This window comes from Chelonoidis abingdonii, chromosome 3 (genome assembly GCF_003597395.2).
Source record: "Chelonoidis abingdonii isolate Lonesome George chromosome 3, CheloAbing_2.0, whole genome shotgun sequence".
NCBI lineage: Eukaryota > Metazoa > Chordata > Testudines > Testudinidae > Chelonoidis > Chelonoidis abingdonii.
The window spans coordinates 161,093,636-161,112,571 of record NC_133771.1 but is presented as its reverse complement, the minus strand read 5'-3'; the positions used below and the strand labels follow the sequence as shown (position 1 = coordinate 161,112,571).

At 47.0% G+C, this 18,936-nt stretch overlaps 1 protein-coding gene across 1 annotated transcript in view; it reads right to left on the bottom strand.

Moving 5' to 3' along the window:
* Positions 1 to 18,936, bottom strand: part of PLB1 (phospholipase B1) — a 126,075-nt gene that overhangs the window by 10,062 nt on the left and 97,077 nt on the right. The window contains exons 44-52 of the mRNA XM_032790231.1: positions 16,603 to 16,680; positions 13,584 to 13,644; positions 12,794 to 12,852; positions 10,868 to 10,935; positions 9,941 to 9,984; positions 8,680 to 8,779; positions 7,549 to 7,600; positions 5,357 to 5,437; positions 2,543 to 2,608 (exon numbers count right to left, since the gene is read on the bottom strand). Of these exons, the coding sequence (XP_032646122.1) occupies positions 2,543 to 2,608; positions 5,357 to 5,437; positions 7,549 to 7,600; positions 8,680 to 8,779; positions 9,941 to 9,984; positions 10,868 to 10,935; positions 12,794 to 12,852; positions 13,584 to 13,644; positions 16,603 to 16,680 (609 nt within the window). The remainder of the gene's footprint in view (positions 1 to 2,542; positions 2,609 to 5,356; positions 5,438 to 7,548; positions 7,601 to 8,679; positions 8,780 to 9,940; positions 9,985 to 10,867; positions 10,936 to 12,793; positions 12,853 to 13,583; positions 13,645 to 16,602; positions 16,681 to 18,936) is intronic.

The window sequence follows — 18,936 nt, the reverse complement described above, 5'->3', positions numbered from 1 at the left end:
CAGTGAGTACAGGCAGCACTGAGAGGGATTAGCCGCATACAAGGGCAATGTAGAGGAGGGAGGAAGATGTACAGTGGATATCAATCAACAACTTCACTGGCTGCCACTGCAGCCTAACTCACTGGAGCATTTCTGTTGGTTGACAGTAAATAGAGGCTTGCACACTTTGCTTAGCAGTCAGAATGGTAAGTAGGGCTGTGCTGTGTACTTGGGTTTCACCGCAAAAGTATGTGAATTTGTGATCTGGAGAAGGCAAGGATGTGGGACTGGAGAGAGGAAGGGTCGGGGAGCAAAAATCCTCAGGAAAAAAATATTAGTCTCAGATACAAACCCAAATACAAAAGAGAATCTATGTAAGGCTCAGTCTTGCAGCTCAGTCTTGACTTGCTGCACTCGTCACTCCTGCTCTGTGCCACCACATGGCTCCAGCCTGACCAGCAACACCATCTCCTGTGCTAATCCTGTGCTATCATTGAGTGGACACCATCAGTTGTGCCAGATTTTTTATGTAAATGAATCTCTCTTGAGGGCTTGATGGAGAAAACCATTTAAATATAATTTGTAAGTTAAGTTGGAGTCAGGCCGTAGAAGAAATGTTCGGTGCACTGACCTGCATTTCCACCTAGGTCCCACACACCTCAGTGCCCTAGGCAGAAGTAGGATTAAAGCCACCACTCTTCACCTGCCTGGCCAGTGCTGGTGTTGAGGGATAAAGTGACAAGCCAGATCCTGCTCTCTGCTACATCACTGTAAATCAGGAGTCACTCTGCTGAAGTCCAAGGAATTACACCCATGTAACAGAAACACAGTCTGGCCCTATATATAGTTCATTGAGGTTATTAACTGTGGGATTCAGAATTTGTCTGTGTAACTTGTGAACACGGCATTCTGCATCACTGCTAGCAACAGGCATTCCAGTCAGACCCTCTGACTCCGAAACATTGAGCCCAGGGCAGAGTCAGAAGGGAAAATTTCTTCCTCATGTTGATGATGGAGAGTGTGGATAGTGTCCCATAGTTAGCTGCAGCAACTTGATTCCACCCTCACGGGACTTAGCCAAAAGATCAAGTAGCTAATTAGTGTGTTTTCTTGGACTAAAAAACCCAGGAATGGTATAGATGGGGCATATGGTCACCTCTTTTTCTTTGTAGCAGAGATCAGGTGCCATTGTGTTACAGTCAGTTCTGATGCTATCTATTAGACACTGCAACATTATGTGTGGGTACATGTGTGAGAATATGTGGTTATAGGTGCATACATTGTGGAGTGTGTAAGGATCAGAGTGCAGAGGTCTGTGAATGTATTATATGCTTGTGTATGCCTGCCTTGCTTTTAAGACAAAATATTTTTCCGGGAACACATATACCCACAAACAAACAATTATATATCTTTCTTCAGTACTTGGATGGTCCCCATGACCACAGTAGCTGAGCACGTCACAGTCTTTAAAGTATCCTCACAACTCCCCCCTCCACTATGAGGCAGGGCAGTGGTATTATTCCCTTTTTACAGATGGGAAATTGAGGCACGAGACTAGGAGACTTGCCTGAGTTCACACAGGAAGTCTGGGATGGAGCAGGAAATTGAACCCATCTCTCCCAAGAGTCTAGGCCACTGACCAGCCTTCCTCTTCTTTTGTCCTCTCATGGTTATTTTCACAATCACAAGGGCTAGAAATGCAATTTTTAAAAAAACCTAAAAGAATGGTTTAGATTCTGGAGCAAAATGCCAAGGCGAGGAGTAGGCAAGAAGAGGATTCTGTAGAAAGTCCTGCGGTTGCGTGATTGCAGCATGCATAGGGCCCATAATTTTATTGTTCAGCTTCTGCAGTGTTTGTGTATCTGTTTCCCTCCCTCCCCTCACTGAAATGTGAAAATCAAGAACAGTTAGTTCTTCCACTGCTCCTGTGCTTTTTCTCTGTAGAGGCGCAGGAGGCTCTATCTGACATGTACAGGGAAGTCGGATTCCTCAATTCAGCTGACAACTATGTAGTCCACAATTTGATGAAACATTTTTGCTCATTCTCGTTTTTTATTTTTTCCCCCAGCTCATGCCAGTCACACGTGGAAATGACTCCTGGTAGCAAAAGCAGCCCTATGCTGTAGTTTTCCCCAAAGCAGCAGCCCACCACTTTACTGCCCATTAGCTAGCAAGGTCTTTGGACTATTAGTCAGTGTTAACATAACTACTCTAAAAGCAGCAGAGAATCCTGTGGCACCTTATAGACTAACAGACGTTTTGGAGCATGAGCTTTCGTGGGTAAATACCCACTTCATCAGGTGTCATGCATCTGACAAAGTGGGTATTCACCCACGAAAGCTCATGCTCCAAAACGTCTGTTAGTCTAGAAGGTGCCACAGGATTCTCTGCTGCTTTTACAGATCCAGACTAACACGGCTACCCCTCTGATACATAACTACTCTAGCTATCTGGAGAAAGGCCTTGAATGAAACATAATTGCAGATACTCTGTCAGAGGTGAGAAATATCTGAGTGTGATTGCCAAGAATTCAGAGTTCTGTTACAGTATCTTAAAACCTTACCTCCCGGTATAGAATATCAAGAGTGTCCTGAAGATGTTTTACATAATTTTCTACTGAATAGGTCTCCTATATAAAAGGAAAATTAGATCAGTCATTTTTCCAGTGTGCAAGAAACTATGGCTGAAAGAAAAAAAACCCAGTGGATCCATTGCATAACCTCTAGCCCCTAGCAAAGCCTGCAAGAGGCTAGATTCTATACTATTGACCAAATGCTCCTTTTTATCTCCAATAGCACAGGCCTGTATATTTTGAGCAGATAGCTACTGAGTTCTGTTCCTCTTGTGGCACATGTGCAGCTTGTCCAGTAATTATGGCATTTCCATGTGACCAATACAATCCCTTAATCCAAATCCAGTCCTGTTTTACAACAGTTCTTGTCAGCATTCTTTTAAGGTGCATTTTTACTCTGAAGAATGACCAAATAAATCATGTTTAATGTGTTTCACTGACTCCAGACCTAGTTTGATCCATTTACAAACAGATTTGTTTTCCTAACTGCCAGCCCTGGAAATTAAATCTGGGATCTGAGAATCAAGCTGGGTTCTTTCCTCCATCATATAATCTCCAGTAATAAATGATTCTGCAAGCCAAATTAGGCACTGAGCGATACCTATGCAACCCCACTTTGCATGAGGAGTTGCAGGTGGGTAAACTATGGCCCCTCCCCTGCTGTCCCCTGCAACCTCAGCTCTCTCACTCACTCCGCTGCTGGCACAATGCTCTGTGAGCTCCTGGGGCTGCCCAGCTGCAGAGCCCAGCCTGATCCAGTGCTCTCTCCTGCCTGGTGGCAGCAATGGCAGCATGGCCCGGCTCCAGGCAGGTGGCATGGCTGTAGCTCTGCCAGCCACCGGCGCTCCAGGCAGTGCAGTAAGGAGGCGGGGAGCGGGGGGATTGGATAGAGGGCAGGGGAGTTCAGGATGATGGTCAGGGGACGGGAGTGTGGATAGAGGTTGGGGTGGTTGGAGGGAGAACAGGCGGTTGAATCGGGGCAGAGGTTCCAGGGGGGCAGTCAAGAAGGAGGGGGGATTGTATGGGGTGGGGGGGCAGTCAGGGGCAGGGGTTCCGGTGCCAGTCAGGGGACAGAGAGAAGGTGTGGTTGGATGGGGCAGGGGCCCCAGGGGGGCCATCAGGAATGAGAGGAGAGGTTGGATGGGGTAGCTCAGGTCCGGGGGCAGTCGGGGATGGGGAGCAGGGGTGTGTGAATGAAGCAAGGGTCCCAGAGCAGCCGACAGGGAACAGGGGGGAATGGATGGGGCAGGAGTCCCGGGGACAGGAGGGGCAGATAGTGGGTGGGGGCCGGGCCACGACCCCCTCCCCTAACTGGCCCTCCATACAATTTACAAAACCTGATGCGGCCCTCAAGCCAAAAAGTTTGCCCGCCCCTGTGCTAGATTGAGGCCTCACTGAAAGTCAATGGAAAGACTTCAATTTACATCAGTGGGTGTAGGTTCAGGCCGATAGTTTGTCCTGCAGAACCTTTACTACTGGGGATGATATGTGAGAAGGAAATAACCCAGGCTAACTCTCAGATCAGCATGGTAAGCGTGTATGGCTGGTAGTTAGGAAAAGACATTTCTACTTGTAACATGATCATATTTGCTCTGGTGCAGGAGTGGGCAAACTATGGCCCATGGGCCAGATCCTGCCCGCAAGCTGTTTTAAGTCGGCCCATGCGGCTCAGCCCTGCTCCAGCACTCTGGCCGGGGCACTGGGTCAGGGGCCGGACCACACAGCTCCTGTGTGCTCCAATGGGAGCTGCAGAGGGGTGCCTGCAGATGAGGCAGCCGTGCCTCTGCCTAGGAGCCAGAGACGGGACATCCCACTGCTTATCGTTTTAGGTAAGCGCTGCTCAGAGCCTGCACCCCCATAGCCTCTCCCCATGCCCCAACCACCTGCCCCTGCCCTGATCCCCCTCCCACTCTCCAAACCCCTTGATCCCAGCCCGGAGAACCCTCCTGCACCCCACACCCCAAACCCTCTCATCCCCAGCACCACCCCAGTGCCTGTACCCCCAGCCAGAACCTGCACCCCTGCCCCAGCCTTGATCCACCTCCCATCCTCCAAACCCCTCAGTTCCAGCCCAGAGCACCCTCCTACGCCCCAAACTCCTCATCCGCAGCCCCACCCCAGAGCCTTCACCCCCTCCCACACCCCAACCCCAATTTAGTGAGCATTCATGGCCCGCCATACAATTTCTATTACTTGATGTGGCCCTTGGGTCAAAAAGTTTGCCCACCCCTGCTCTGGTGCCATTGTAGGGTTGTCAATTTTGATTGGACGTACTCCTGGAGGTGTCATCACATGGCATAATCTTTAATTCAAGATTAATCTTTAATTCCTGGAGACTCCAAGACAATCCCAGAGGGTTGGCAACTCTAACTAAGACAGACCAGAAACATGGAATCCCCTTATGGCATTTTTATGGAGTCACTTTCCAGAACACAATGGCACTTCAATGTCTCAGTAAGAATACACATGTGGCCTTTCACATTCGGATTGTTTGGTCTATTTAGATTACAATCTCCTCGAGGCAGGGACTGTCTCTTCTTCTCCTGTGTTGTACAGTGCTGGATAGATCTTTAGCTCTTAAATAATGACTTACTGCTAATGAAGCCCTGATCTAGAGCTCCAATATCCCACTGTAAAAGCAGCGCACTCATTTCAGGTACGGGAGATATTAAATGAACACAAGTTCCTGTTGCTTTTTAGAGGTACAAGGGCATTGGCTGTCTGATAAAGGGGAAATGAATGGACTGTTAACCTTGTTCATCTGCCAAGCACCTAGAGGTATGTGCCCAGTTTCTAGATACATACCCTGTCCAAGCAGTAATGACACAGGTCATTGCCTCCAATGAAGAGAGTGATCAGTTTCCAGTCCTCCTTGAAGTTAATTTTCTAGTGACACATAAAAAGCATAGAGTGCAATATTCTAACAGCTCAAAACTGCTTAGGGACGTGGAGGCAACATTTAAAAATACAGTTAAATGGAGTATATCAAGCGTGTCAAAACAATGAAAATGAGCCATGCGGAATTAACAATGGGAAAACTGACGTCAGGAAACTGTGTGTGTGTGTCTCTGAGGGGAAATGTGGTGAATGGGAGGTGGTAGAATACATCTTGGCTTTTGTTATGAAATTCCTACCAGAAAGGGGAACTGGAAGCTGCCTGGTAGGTTGTCAGGGTAGCTGCTGTACAAAGTTCTGTTTACTGGGAGTCGGAGACCACAGTTCTAAATGGATTTCGGCAGCAGAGGTTGGGATGGGGAGATCTACCCATTAATGCCAAATGCTGGGTGCAGTGTAGCAGTAAGCAGGGAAGGGAGAAAGGATTAGACGATAATGCACTAAAGCTGCGTCAGTGGAACATGAGTCACTGGGAATCCCTGCCAGCTGAGTGAGTACTATCAGGAATGCCGAAAAGGAGCGAGGCAAGCTCTGGGGGGACAGACATTTGGATTAAAACAGAACAGTCCAGGAGGCTGGTGACTTCATTGGGCTCATAAGGGCAGCTGCTAAATCCACGTCACCACCACCAACAATAGGGGCTGCTGAGAGCGGGAACGCAGTGGAAAACATTCTGTAGCATGTAGTACAAAGAAAGGAATGGAAAGCATCTATTTTTAGAGCAGAGAGTTTACATAACTAACGGCTGTGAATCTATCCCACAAATAGAAGAAGGGCCTGGGAATCGCCAAAGGGCTGAATTCTCATCTCATTTCCACCTCTTTGCCCTACAGTGGGGTGCCAGGCAGGACAGAGTCCTGCCCCCTTTTTTTAAAGGGGTGGATGATTGGAAACACACCCTGCTAAATCTGAGAACAATTTAGTCTATTGCTCAAATGCCAGTTTTTCCACTCAGCTCTTCTCAGAGAGGGATACTCCCCGCTTTCCCTCACCCTGACAAAAAATTAATAATGCAGAATAACAGACAGTAACTTGGCCCAAGGCATCTGTGCAGCTACACATGGACACATGCTTTGGAGAGCCCTGCCTTTTCAGTACTCTGACCCACCATCCAGAAGGAGACAGGAAGCACTGGGCACTCCCACTGTCCCATGGTGATCTCCCTGGACCAACAAGTCTCTCCCCAGCACCCAACATCCCACGTAGGTCCCACCAACACCTTGAGGAGGGGAGACCAAGTGTCTCCTATTTTTCATACACCCCAGAAAGAGCAGCACTTATGGCTATGATAAAAGCCAGGGAGCCCTTCAATCCCCTTCCCAGCCCCCATTGGACCAGGAACAGCAGGCTACTCTGGAGCAAGCAGCAGGCCACTTTATGCCTCCAGAAAACTGTGACATCCTCAGCATTCCCCCTCCCCCAACACATTGCACAGTATTGTCTCAGTGGACTGGTCAGGACCATTGCTTCAGGTGGCCTGACCTACTGGCCAGGCTACAGCCACCCCCTCACCAGCACAGCATGCCAGCATCACCAACCTCCTTGGGGCAGGAACTCCAGGGGTGAGGGGCAGGCCCTCTACACCAGATACCTGGCTCACTGCTGCTGGCTGTTTTAATTCACTGTTTTTTGTCTCCACAGCCTCACCAGGCCACCTGCTTTCATCTTTGCCTCTACACTTAACTCTCTCCTCCCCATTACAGTCCCCTGGCCACCATCCATAGTGGTTTCCCAGTCCCTTCCTGTTTCTCCAGCCAATCTGTGTACCCGCCTGACCCCGTCTTCCTCACTCCAACTTTTCAATGGTTCAGAACCATTACGTTAGGCCATTGCCTACCTTGCCTTAAATTTCATGTTTAGTTCTACAGAGCAGGGACTGCATCTTCCTATGTGGTTGTTCAGCACCAGTGCAATGGGACCCCAGGCCTGATCAGGGTTAATATAGATAACGGAGTAACAATTTCCTGGCTGCCGTGATCCACCCACTGCACTCACACACCTTGACACCAGTGAGAAATGCCTTGATCCTTTTTCCAGCTGTGAAACCCGCCTCTCCCCACCACCCAAATGTGCTACATGGGTTATAGAAGCTATGCACTTACCGAGTTGCCTCTCATTAGCTCCACCAGTTCACGCGCCTGGGTTGACATATTGCTATGGAGAGAGGAAAGAAGAGCACTCAGATCCTTGTTGTGACATGATGAGCAGAATGAACATAACTTGGGAAGGCTTCGATTTCTCCTCCTGGCCCCATCTTATGGAACTTCAGGACCACCAGGGCCACGCAGGGAAAGCAATGGCTCACATGTGAGAATAATCATAGGTGGATAATCTGAGCTGCAAGGGCTCCAGCCAGGTTGGCTGCCAAGCAGCATGGTGACTGAGATGAGTTATTCTTCTTGAAGGACTGGCTCAAAAGGATTGTGTTTGGAGGAAAACACTCAATTCCCAAACCTGCTCTTGGAGATGACAAAGTATTTCACAGCCATGCGAACTTTGCTGGCTAACCTGCAACTCGCTTACAAGTAAATGTAGCGCTGGTGAAAGCTGCTGGATTGACGGTCCTGGAGACTGAAGTCCTCTGTGTAGCCATAGATTGGGTGCAGCAGCAATATAGGCTGCCTGCACATTTTACACATCTGTGGCTCTGAAGGAGTCGTTCTCAAGGAAAGGAGAGGGGAGTTCAGTCTCCATAGTTCATTCAATCCTCTACTGCTCTACTAGTGCTGCTAGCCAGGATAGCTTTTAATGCTAATAATGGGCTCCTATTCATTAGACACTGGACTGCGACATACCATCTTGTTACCCAGAAGTCATTCAACAGCTGGGAGATGGCAATGACTTTCAGATCTTTACCGCCCTGGTCTGACACTGAGCCAGTGACCTACATGTAAAAGACATATGGGACAATTCACTGTGGGAATAAGGAGTGTCTTGTGGTTAAAGCACTGGTACCAGACTCGGAAGATATGGGATGGGAAGGTCTAGTCAAAAGATGACATCTCTCCCATGTAGAAAGAGTCAAACAAACAGGCTCCTCAAATATTCAGAAGAAAGAATATTATGCCTTAGAGATATATGCACAGTATAGATAGGATCAGCCATTAAAGAGCAACTGGTTTGATAATTAATATTAACTCAGGAATAACCTCAGCCTTGGGATGCAGCTTAACCTGCCAGTCCACCAGCCTCTCATGCCACTATCTCCCTGACTAGGACGTGATTATGCTTACTTCGCTTTGGCTCCTCCCACTGCTGAGTTGAACCCGGCTGTTTCCTTTTCGGTGCCAGTGGAGAAGCCGAAGAGTTCTGAATTAAACTTTTTCAAAATATCTTAAAGACAGGAGAAGACATGCTGGTTATCCTTTGCACTGCGAGCAAGGGTCAGCATCCCCTCCTACACAAACCACTTGCCAGTCTTACGGCTGAGGCATGGGGCTAAAAGTCAAGACACGTTCACTGCGACTTTGGGCATTTAACCTATCTGTGCCTCGGTTTCTCCATATACACGTTGGAGGTAATGACACCTATTCACAAAGGTGAAACAAGGCTTTAATTAAAGTTTGTAGAATTCATTCAGATCCTCAGCTGGAAGGTATTATATATGCAAATTATTATTATTGTTACTGTGTCTGTAATGCAGTAGGTGGAATTCAAAGCCTCTTTGTAGTTAGCAATACATTTATAATACTTCACACAGTATAAAACAGACTCCAATTTTGATTTAAAACTCAGTGGTGCCCATGGCACATGGATACAAGATAATGATTGAAGTAAAATCCTACACACTCTCAGGCATTGTCAAACCATTCCAGAGCACTGATCGCATATTAATAGAAGAATTGTCATGGACCAAGCTCCCTCCAATTCATGGACACAAGAACCACTTCCCCTCCCTTTTGTAGTCTCCATGGCAACTACAACAATTGCTTAAATGGAATAATATTAGTGTTAGGTAAATATTTAACTTATTATTAGCTTCTTCCAGAACAGTTTAGCAGCTGGAAATAAGGAGGAGCCATCACCATGTGACCAGCCAGCACTCGGTGGACCATCAATTGCTCTGTAATGCATCAATAGTCCACAGCTCCTGCAAGGTTTCCGCCTTGTCACTTGAGGCTACAGCTTGAAATAAAGGAAGAGCATCTGCTTTGGATTTGTGTCATTTTAGTCATTTCCTCCTGTAATCTGCCCCTCATCTGTTCAGCTGAGCTGATGTTACAGCCCCATCCAGAACCATCAAATGGAGGAACTGACTCAAACTTTTAGCAGAGGAGTTCTCCCCAGTTCTCCCAGGAGTTCTCCCCTGGGGTTTGAATAAATTCCTCAGATCCCCAACAGACGTGCATCCTGGGCCCTGTATAAGGAAGGTGGGAAGCCAGCACAAACTTTCCAGCATTTGCCTGGCCGAGTCTTAGAGCATTTGCCTTGCCAAGTCTTACAGCAAAGAGTGCCCTTTCCCTTCCCCACTTTGGGAATTTTCAAAATACTCACTGGGTAAAGTCGTGTGAGTCTCTAGGGTTCCATCACCTCCAATGCTACGGAGGGGCGGGGGAAAAAAACAGAATCAATCAGTCAGCAGGGTTAATACTGTAAGCACATACCATCTGTCATGCAGTAACCATATGTTGCTGCTGTATCAGCTCAGGGAGAGAAAAGAAAGAAAAGACTCAACCAGGAATAAGGGGATAAACCATAGGTCAAGTGTGAATTCAGGGAAAGTACTGAAAGGCAGATTTCAGATCAAGTCAAACAGGGCTGCAACTAAGGCAGTACACACAGCCTTAGTGCCATGTCTACATGGGCAGCGCTGCAGCGGCACCGCAGCAGCACCGCTGCACTGATGCAGTTGTACTATTGGAGTGCGTATGGTGAAGACGCTCTATGCCAACGGGGGAGAGCTCTCCCATTGGCATAAAAAAACCACCCCTAAACAGCAGGAGCTATGTCACTGGGAGAAGCTCTCCTGCCGACATAGCGCTGTGCACATGAGCGTTTATGTCAGGGTAACTTATGTTGATCAGGAGGTGATTTATTCACACCCCCGAGCGACATAAGTTATGCCGACATAGGTTGCAGTGTAGACATAGCCTTATAGGCTACCAACAGAGCACTATGGGGCACTTATTTCCACTTATTCTGATGCTGACCCATCAGAGCTGTGCAGTCTAACCTCACTGTTACCTACCGCATCTGGGACCAGCTGTTCAAGGTGCACAGATTGCACTGACGCCTGCCAACCAGATATCTGGGATTCTGCAAAATGGACTGTAGAATACACCTCTACCTCTGTCATTCACAACATGTTTGCATGCACAGTCACACTCATCCATAAGCAGCCACCCACTACAGCGTGCACGCACACGTGCACACACATTCTCTCACATACACACTTCCATCCCGAACTGCTGTGTGTTTCACCTCCAGGAAAGTCCTCTCCAGGCTGTTTGCAGGTCATTCACGCTGGTTGCTTTGGCTCCTACAGCAGTCTGGAAAGATGATAAGAATCATTTATGAAATGGCAAGATCACTAACAGAGGAAGTTGAGCGAAGCAGGAATGGTTTTGTCCTCCAGTAGGCTGAACTCTACTGGCCCACGTTGTTGCTACTGAATGGGTCATTTAAAGGGTCAGTTGAAATGTACTGAGTGGAATTGGCTGGAAGAACAGAATTTCTGTCCTGTGGGAAATTCCAATATTTTGACATTTGGTTTAGTCCTGAATCAGAAAGAAGAGTCAAAACAGCTAATCTTTCTGTGCAATGAAAACTTTAGAAAAATTCATTTTGAAATGTTAAAACATTTTGTTTCAGGTCAGTTCAACATTATTCTTCATTCACCTAAGCCAGTGCAGTGGCTCATGGGAACTGTAGTTTGGAAGCCTTATGACCCCATTGTCCCCTAAGCATCAGATTCCCTGGCAGGACTGTATCTCCCAGGGTGCAGGTCCCAACTGCCAGCCCTTTTCCTGGCCACTGGCTGTGTGCCTGGGCCTCCGCACCCAGGCTCTACTCTTGGGGTGCTGGCCCCACTCCCTGGTCATGGCCCCATGTGCTTGGGGCCCCACACTCAGGCCCCCACTCCCAGGGCCCTGGCTGCTGGCCCTGGGGCCGGGGCTCTTATACTGGCCCCACATACAGGGTCCTGGCTGCGGGCCCCATGCCCAAGGTGCCACTCCTGGCCCTGTGCCTGCCCCCAGCCTTTGTCCCCTTACCCGTGTCTGGGTCCCCCCCTCCCGGAGACACGGCACTGCTCCCAGCCCCAGCTGGGGGTGGGGCACAGACAGGAGTAAGGGGGCTGGCTTTCAGCACTCCCACTATTAAAAGGGTTCCAGTGCCACTGCACCGGGGACAGAATTCTCTGTAGTAACTCAGCGCCCTCCCCATCTAGTGTCCCATCACCAGTCATTGGAAATATTTGCTGCTAGCAGCAGCAGATTGGCTATGTGCCATTGTGGGCAGCCCTATCATGCCAGCCGCTCCATAAACTTATCAAGCTCAGTCTTGAAGTCAGTTAGGTTTTTTGCCCCTCACTGTTCCCCTCGGAAGGCGGTTCCAGAACGTCACTCCTCTGATGGGTAGAAACCTTCGCCTAATTTCAAGCCTAAACTTGACGATGGCCACTTTATATCCATTTGTTCTTGTGTCCACATTGGAGCTTAACTTAAATAACTCCTCTCCCTTCCTATATTTATCCCTCTGATATATTTAGAGAGAGCAATCCTATCTCCCCTCAGCCTTTGTTTGGTTAGGTTAAACAAGCCACGCTCTTTGAGCCTTGTCTCATAAGGTAGGTTTTCCATTCTCTCTGAAACATTTCATGAATCAAGAGAATAAAAGTAACAAAAAAATTTCTTGGGAACATGCAAGCAGGTCACTGTTCAGGGGCTGGGGCTGGAATAGCAGGGAGTACTGCAGATCAGGCCTGAGGTCCTCCAAGAAGAGCTCAAGGCCCATTGTGAGAGTAGCCAAGGTTACTGTAGGTCAAGACTGAAATGGATCAACAGAGCTCTCAAAACATTGAAGCATGTACAACCCTTATCTGCAATATTAGCCTGATCCTTTGAGTTGTTCTGTCCCTATAACTGCTACTAACGTGAATGGGAGTTGAGGCAGCTCTGCACCTCAGCAAGATTGGGTCTCACCTCTGGCTTTAGTCCAGGCTATTTCTTCCTCAGTTTCACAATTGCCAGATTCACTCATAACTCTAAGATATTGCTACGGCAAATGGACACAGCTGGGCAAGTCACAGCAATTTGCTCTCCATCTGATGGTGTCTGACACCATAACATCCAGGGAAACTAGAATTGCCCTTCCCATTCTAGGCTCAGGGGAAGCACTGGTACTCACAGTCAAAGAATCTCCCAGCGCTGCTACAATTTTGATATCTGTTGGCCGTAGCTTGTGTACTAGACAGGAGAAGAAAGAAAAAAGCATGGTTACCAGTTATCATTGGAAAATATTATCCTGGGTGAAGGGCCTGGTGATCTTGCTTCCGATTGCAGACAATGAAAAAATCTTTACTGACTTCAGGAGGAGCAGGCCCAGGGTTCTACACAAACCTCAGTCATCAACTAGACTGAGGAATAAACTTGCAATTCGCTTCTGCCTCCTGGCTTGCTCCAAATCATGTGCTTTACTAATAAGGAAGTAAACGGAGCTTAACACTACCTTTCACATGTCACTTTAGAAAAACCTGAAATAGATTAGACAGATTTAAAATTGCATACATTCATTCTGTTCTGTTTTCAATTGGCTTTAAGTCTAAATCTAGGTTTCCTACTAACTGCTCAGATGTAAAGCATTCCCGCTATGTCCGGGCACAATACACGTGTTCTGCTCATCAAGCAGGTGCACCCAGGTTGGTCAAAGCTGCTTTGCTGCAAATGTACCAGGCACATCTGGCTTGATTAAGCCAGCCAAGTTGTTATCTGTCCATTAGAATGCAGCCGCTGTGCTGGTGAACATGCTGGGTTCGGCAAAATAGAATGCTCTTGCTATGAGCTGGATATAAATGCCTAACCTGGTTGTTTTCCTCTCATCCAACATGTGCAATAATACAGTTTTAAGATTTTTGCTTTTAAAAAGCACAGATGATTACTCCTCTCGGTGGTTCAGTCCAAAACAAGTTCTCTCTCACCTGATGTCGGGACACTTTCAGATGGAGTCTGTGCAGGACATGACAGGTCACTGCCCCAATTCTTAAACAACAAAACAAACAGCAATATGGTTAGGAGATATTAGTATACTTTGGAACACACTGAATGAATATTACAACCAAATCAAAATCCAAAAAAGAATAGTTCCTAACTAGTTACCTGAGAGCTCGGCAGTTCTTGCCTTTCATCCTGAAATGCTGTCCAAATACTGATTAATTCAGCTGGTCACAATATTTTTGGTGAAATGAAATTTCACCCAAACATACTGTTTTGTCAAGGCCAATGTTTCACAGAGATGTGCTGATTTCAACAAAGTTTATTTTAGGAAGGGAGGGGAGAGGAGAAAAGAAAACTTCTCACACGCTATAGCCTTTTGGTTAAGGCAATGATGCAGAAAGTGGGAGACCCAGGGTTGAGTCCTTGCTCTGCCTGACTGAGAGTGGTCTAGGATGAAAAATTCTGGCTTCAAATCAGGCAGTGTAGGGAATTGAACCTGGGTCTCCCAAGCCACTGCCCTATCATTTTTGCTAAATGCTTGAAATGGTTTGTTTTCATTCCAATGCAGAAAGAAAACCAAATTAGAAAACCTTAAAAGTTGCTGTGAAACGGAATTGTGATAGTCTGGTCAACCCTATTAATTAATGCTTACAGTCCTCATGTGAGGCAGAATAGGTATTATCTTCTGAAATGTCACAGATCGGTAGTCAGCCAGCGTGCCAATTCAGTAGCAGAGCCAGGAACTGAACCTAGGAATGTCTGAGGCATAGTCCTGTGCCAATTTCTCTATCCACACTACCTCTCAATGGCAGCAACAGTACATTCTGAGAAGCAGAGATGGGCCAGTGAGGAAAATAAATTGATACAATGGGCAAGTCCCATAAGGAGCAGGGGTGTCCACTCTTTGCCCAGACAAAGGCCATGTTGACCAGCGGTCGTGTGAGAGCTTGGGGGTATCACCTGATTTGCAGGAAAAAAATCAAATAAAATGTAGCTGCTCTCATCTTTAACACAGTGGTGTGGCTCAGAGAGACAGACTACAATCCAGTTAGAGGGTGTTATAAAGGTCCAGGACTTGTCAGCTGGATTAATTTTTTGGGAGTGGGGGGAGGAAAGCAGTTTCCACTCTCTCCTTTTCCTTCTACTGCCTCTCTCTTGCCCCCTTCCATGGGATCCTTCCAACTTGGTCACTAAAGTGTAAGAATCATGAAATGGAAGCCTTTCTCCAGTTCTCTGTTTAGCTTTCTAGAAGCAAGCCGGGTGCTGCTGTGAACTGTAGCTTGGAGGGGGAATGGGGGTTTCCTTTTCAGTTGCAGCCTGAAGCAGCACTTGCTAGTGCCACCTGTTGTTCTTTATAACTAAGGCTGCGAGTCTGGTCACAGAACTCATGAATTCTGTGACTCTCCAGGATCTCCATGATTTCTGCAGCTGTAGCAGCCAGTGTGGCTGACCTCAGGACTGCCCGAGCAACTGGCCCTGGGACCAGCCACACGGGCCGCTGCTGGTGCAGCTGGCCCTGGGGGCTGCCAGAGCAGCAGTGATCCTAGGGGTGGCCCTAGAGCAGCGGTCCCAGAGCACCAGCTGTCACAGGGACTGCCCCAGAGGCAGTCGGAGGAGCAGGGGTCAGGAGCCTCAGGGCAGCAGGGGCCGGGGCCTGTCAGCCCCTGCCACTGGAGCACAGGACAGCCATCAGCCCCCGGGACCCCCAGAGCAGCTAATATTTAGTCACAAGTGTTTATAGTAAAAGTCATGAACAGGTCAGGGGCCATGAATTTTTATTTATTGCCCCATGTCTTGTCCATAACTTTTATTAAAAATACTTGTGACAAAATTTTAGCCTTATTTATAATCCGTAATCGATGCAGTGATTCACACTATTTTGTTTGGAAATTAGGTCCTAGCTGGGCATTATTTGGAGCTAGACAACAGCAGTGACCTCATTAAGAAGGCCTAACTAGGCACTCAGACCATTGCTTTGGACAATCATCTTCCCCAGCCATACTCACACCAACAGAACTGCAAAGCTATCTTAGGAGGCATCCACACCTCCTCCAGCCACCTGGCAAGCACAGGTTCCCAGCTCATTTCTCCAGTTCCTACCCGGAATTAGCTCTGTACTGGTCATGTTAACTCCTCTGCTGTAGTTTCTCTGCTATGGTGGAATGTAAAGCCTTAATTTAAGAGCCAGCAGATGTTAATTGGAGACATATTGCAAGTTCATGTAACATACTGTTATCACCACTTCCCTCTACTGGATAGAGCTGCCCAAGTGCATGGAAATACATTGCCTCTAGCGGCTGGGTGCCTGATGAGGCTATAAATCCTTTAAAACAAGTGACCTAGGCCTGCATTTTTGGGGCTGACAGGTCCTAAGTTCTCTTGCCAATACTGTGTATATCTGGAGCAGCTGACTTACTGTAGTGTCCTTTGACTGGATTTGTTACTGTCATGACTTAGCCCTGGTCTACACTGGGGGCGGGGGGGTGTTGATCTAAGTTATGCAACTTCAGCTACGTGAATAACGTAGCTGAAGTCGAAGTACTTAGATCTACTTACCGTGGTGTCTTCACAGCGGTCAGTTGACTGCTGCCGCTCCCCTGTCGACTCTGCCTGCGCCTCTCCTGGCACCCGAATACAGGAGTTGACAGGAGAGTGCTCGGGGGTCGATTTATCGCGTCTAGATGAGACGTGGTAAATCGATCCCTGCTGGATCGATCACTACCCACTGATCCAGTGGATAGTGAAGACATACCCTTGAAAACAGTTTTAGTTTTAGTAAAGTTATTCCCAGTCCACACTGGCTGGTACAACTGTGTTTGCAAATAACACTTGAAAAAGAAGCATTTAAATACCCATTGACATAGGAGGAGATTTGTATGTTCAAAGCCTAGTAAGAAATTACCGTTTACAAATTCCAAATGACATGAAAACACCCACTAGACAGGAGCAATTTTGCATCCAAGTGTGTATGTGTAATATACAGTATGCGATACAGGCAATTACCTGAATTGGCTTGTTAGTAGGTTCCAGAGGTGGGTATGTGTAGTTTCTATTCCTGTATGTTCCCAGGAAGGGTTTGTGCTGATGAGTGAGGTGAGAAAGGGAGAGAAATACAGATCAGGCAGCAAACAATGGCACAGAAGACAGCAAATGAGATCAGGATTTCTGCTGCCAAAAGATAATATATCTAGAGATGGCCTGAGCTATAAAGTGTGGATCTGGATTTTGAAACAAACACTCTCCCCTAAAATTTAGGGATATTCAGATCTGGGGACTTTGGTCCAGCCCACCCGTACACATCAGATCCCTTCAAAGAGTGGTCAGGGCTGTTTGGATCTGTAATCCACTCTAATATAGGCAGTGGGGAAGCCTGGGCAGCTCTGCCTGCCTCGGTCGGGAGGAGCCTGGCATGCACGGCTCACCCTTTTTCCACAGTTGCTGTATAATTTGTGTTGTGGTCTTGGTACCTAACATCCCCCTCAGGAAACATGGACTCTCATAGATTAAAGACCCCATAAGGAGGCTTGCTTCTTGCTAATGAGCATAGCATGATTGTCCCTAAGCTTGTAACACAGAACCCAGAACCTGAAGGTGCAGGGTCGAAGAGACTTTCCCACTGAAAGAGCAGAGTTATTCCAAATGGTTTAAATCAGAATTGATCAGAAACCCCCACCACCATTTGCAGACTTTCATCCTCTAAATTAACCCATTATGCTTATAAATGGTTTGCTATAGACCTTTGTCATATGTGCCAGGCTATAGAGACGAGTCACACGTACACAACATCTGCTGTGTTGAGTTAGAGAAGCAAAGGGACAGAATACATGGAGCATGAGAACATGAGAATCTGAAAACATTTTATGTAATAACAGATACACTAAATGACAGATGGAACTCCCCCCAAATAGCCTCTAGTGTAACTTAGCTGCTGTACTGCAACTGGGAAGCCTTCACAACAGTGCTGTTTCAGTAGGGAAAGTGCCACTGTGAGTGCGTACCCACGGCATCCACAAAGTGCCACGGACTTGCCACGTTAAAGACTTATTTCAAAACCCTGTTTATCCACAAAATAGATCCAGAAAGGACAGCAACAGGGCAAGGCAACAAAGTTTCCAGGTCGTTTTGAATATCAGATTGTGAGAGATGTAGGGAAAAACAAATCCAACATTCATTTTCACTCTTCCGCAAGAGGAGAGTAACTTATTACTTATTTAATAAGGATGCCTTATTAAATTAATACCAAGTAAACTTGGACCTGATAAAAAGGAAGTACCTCCCACAATCTATAGTGAGTCTGTGGAGCCCCCTGCCTCAGGGGTGTGACACAGAAGCCCATCGATGCCAACTGGCCAAGGGTTTGCTGTTCTGTAACAGCAACTGTTAGCATGCCAGGCACTCACCACCCTTAGCACACTGCTTTCATTGTATTTAGCCATATAGAATAACATGTGAGGTCTCTAATAAAAGCTTATGTCATCCTGATCCTCAATCATTGCATCATGTATGTAGAGAGGATATTTAAGTAATTGCGTATATGTACGGAAGATATGTTTTAAAGTCCATCACCAACCAAAGAGAAAAACTTGTTTCTTCCAGAGAGGAGATAGACAGGTGAAAACACATCCTATCTCTGTAAATTAAGCATGGTAAGCCAACATAATATGAGCTCAATTTACATATGAAGTCAAGAAGGGGATGAGAAGACACAGGGGACTAAACCAGCAGAGGTTGCCCTGTCTCTGGAGCCCAAAAATCAGCTTTGAAGAATATAAAAAAAATGCAAGGAGATATTTTGTTATCTTTCAGACAGGAAGCAAACAGGACAGTGCTTTTTGCATTCATGAAAGAGGGATCCCAGACATGTTGGTTGGAGATGCAGGAAGATTGTTTCTCTCACCTAAAGCAACTTTAGATGATGAGGGGTTAAGCCTGTTTATAACACACTTCTTAGAGTTACTTACTTTTTGTTTGATATGTAACCATTTCTGTTTCCATTGTTATCCTTACTCACTACCCCTTAAATCTTAACCTTGGATAATAAACATATCTCAGGCTGTGCTGCTATATTGGAGTTGATCCTCAGTTAACGCAAACAAACTGGTGCATGCACTGTTCCTTTGGCGCCAGCTTACCTGGTAATTTCTGCACATGTCCAGTAGCTCACACTGCAGGGGACTGCTTCAAAGGGGCTCAGGGATTGGAGTGCACCTATGGTTAATCTGCCATGCAAAGTAAGGGCCAGCAGAGCCCCAAAGAGACTGACACCACAGACTGGTGGTGTCAAAGAGCTGACACCCAGTTAAGCACCAACAAGTGTCTCACTCACTGAGGCAGGGG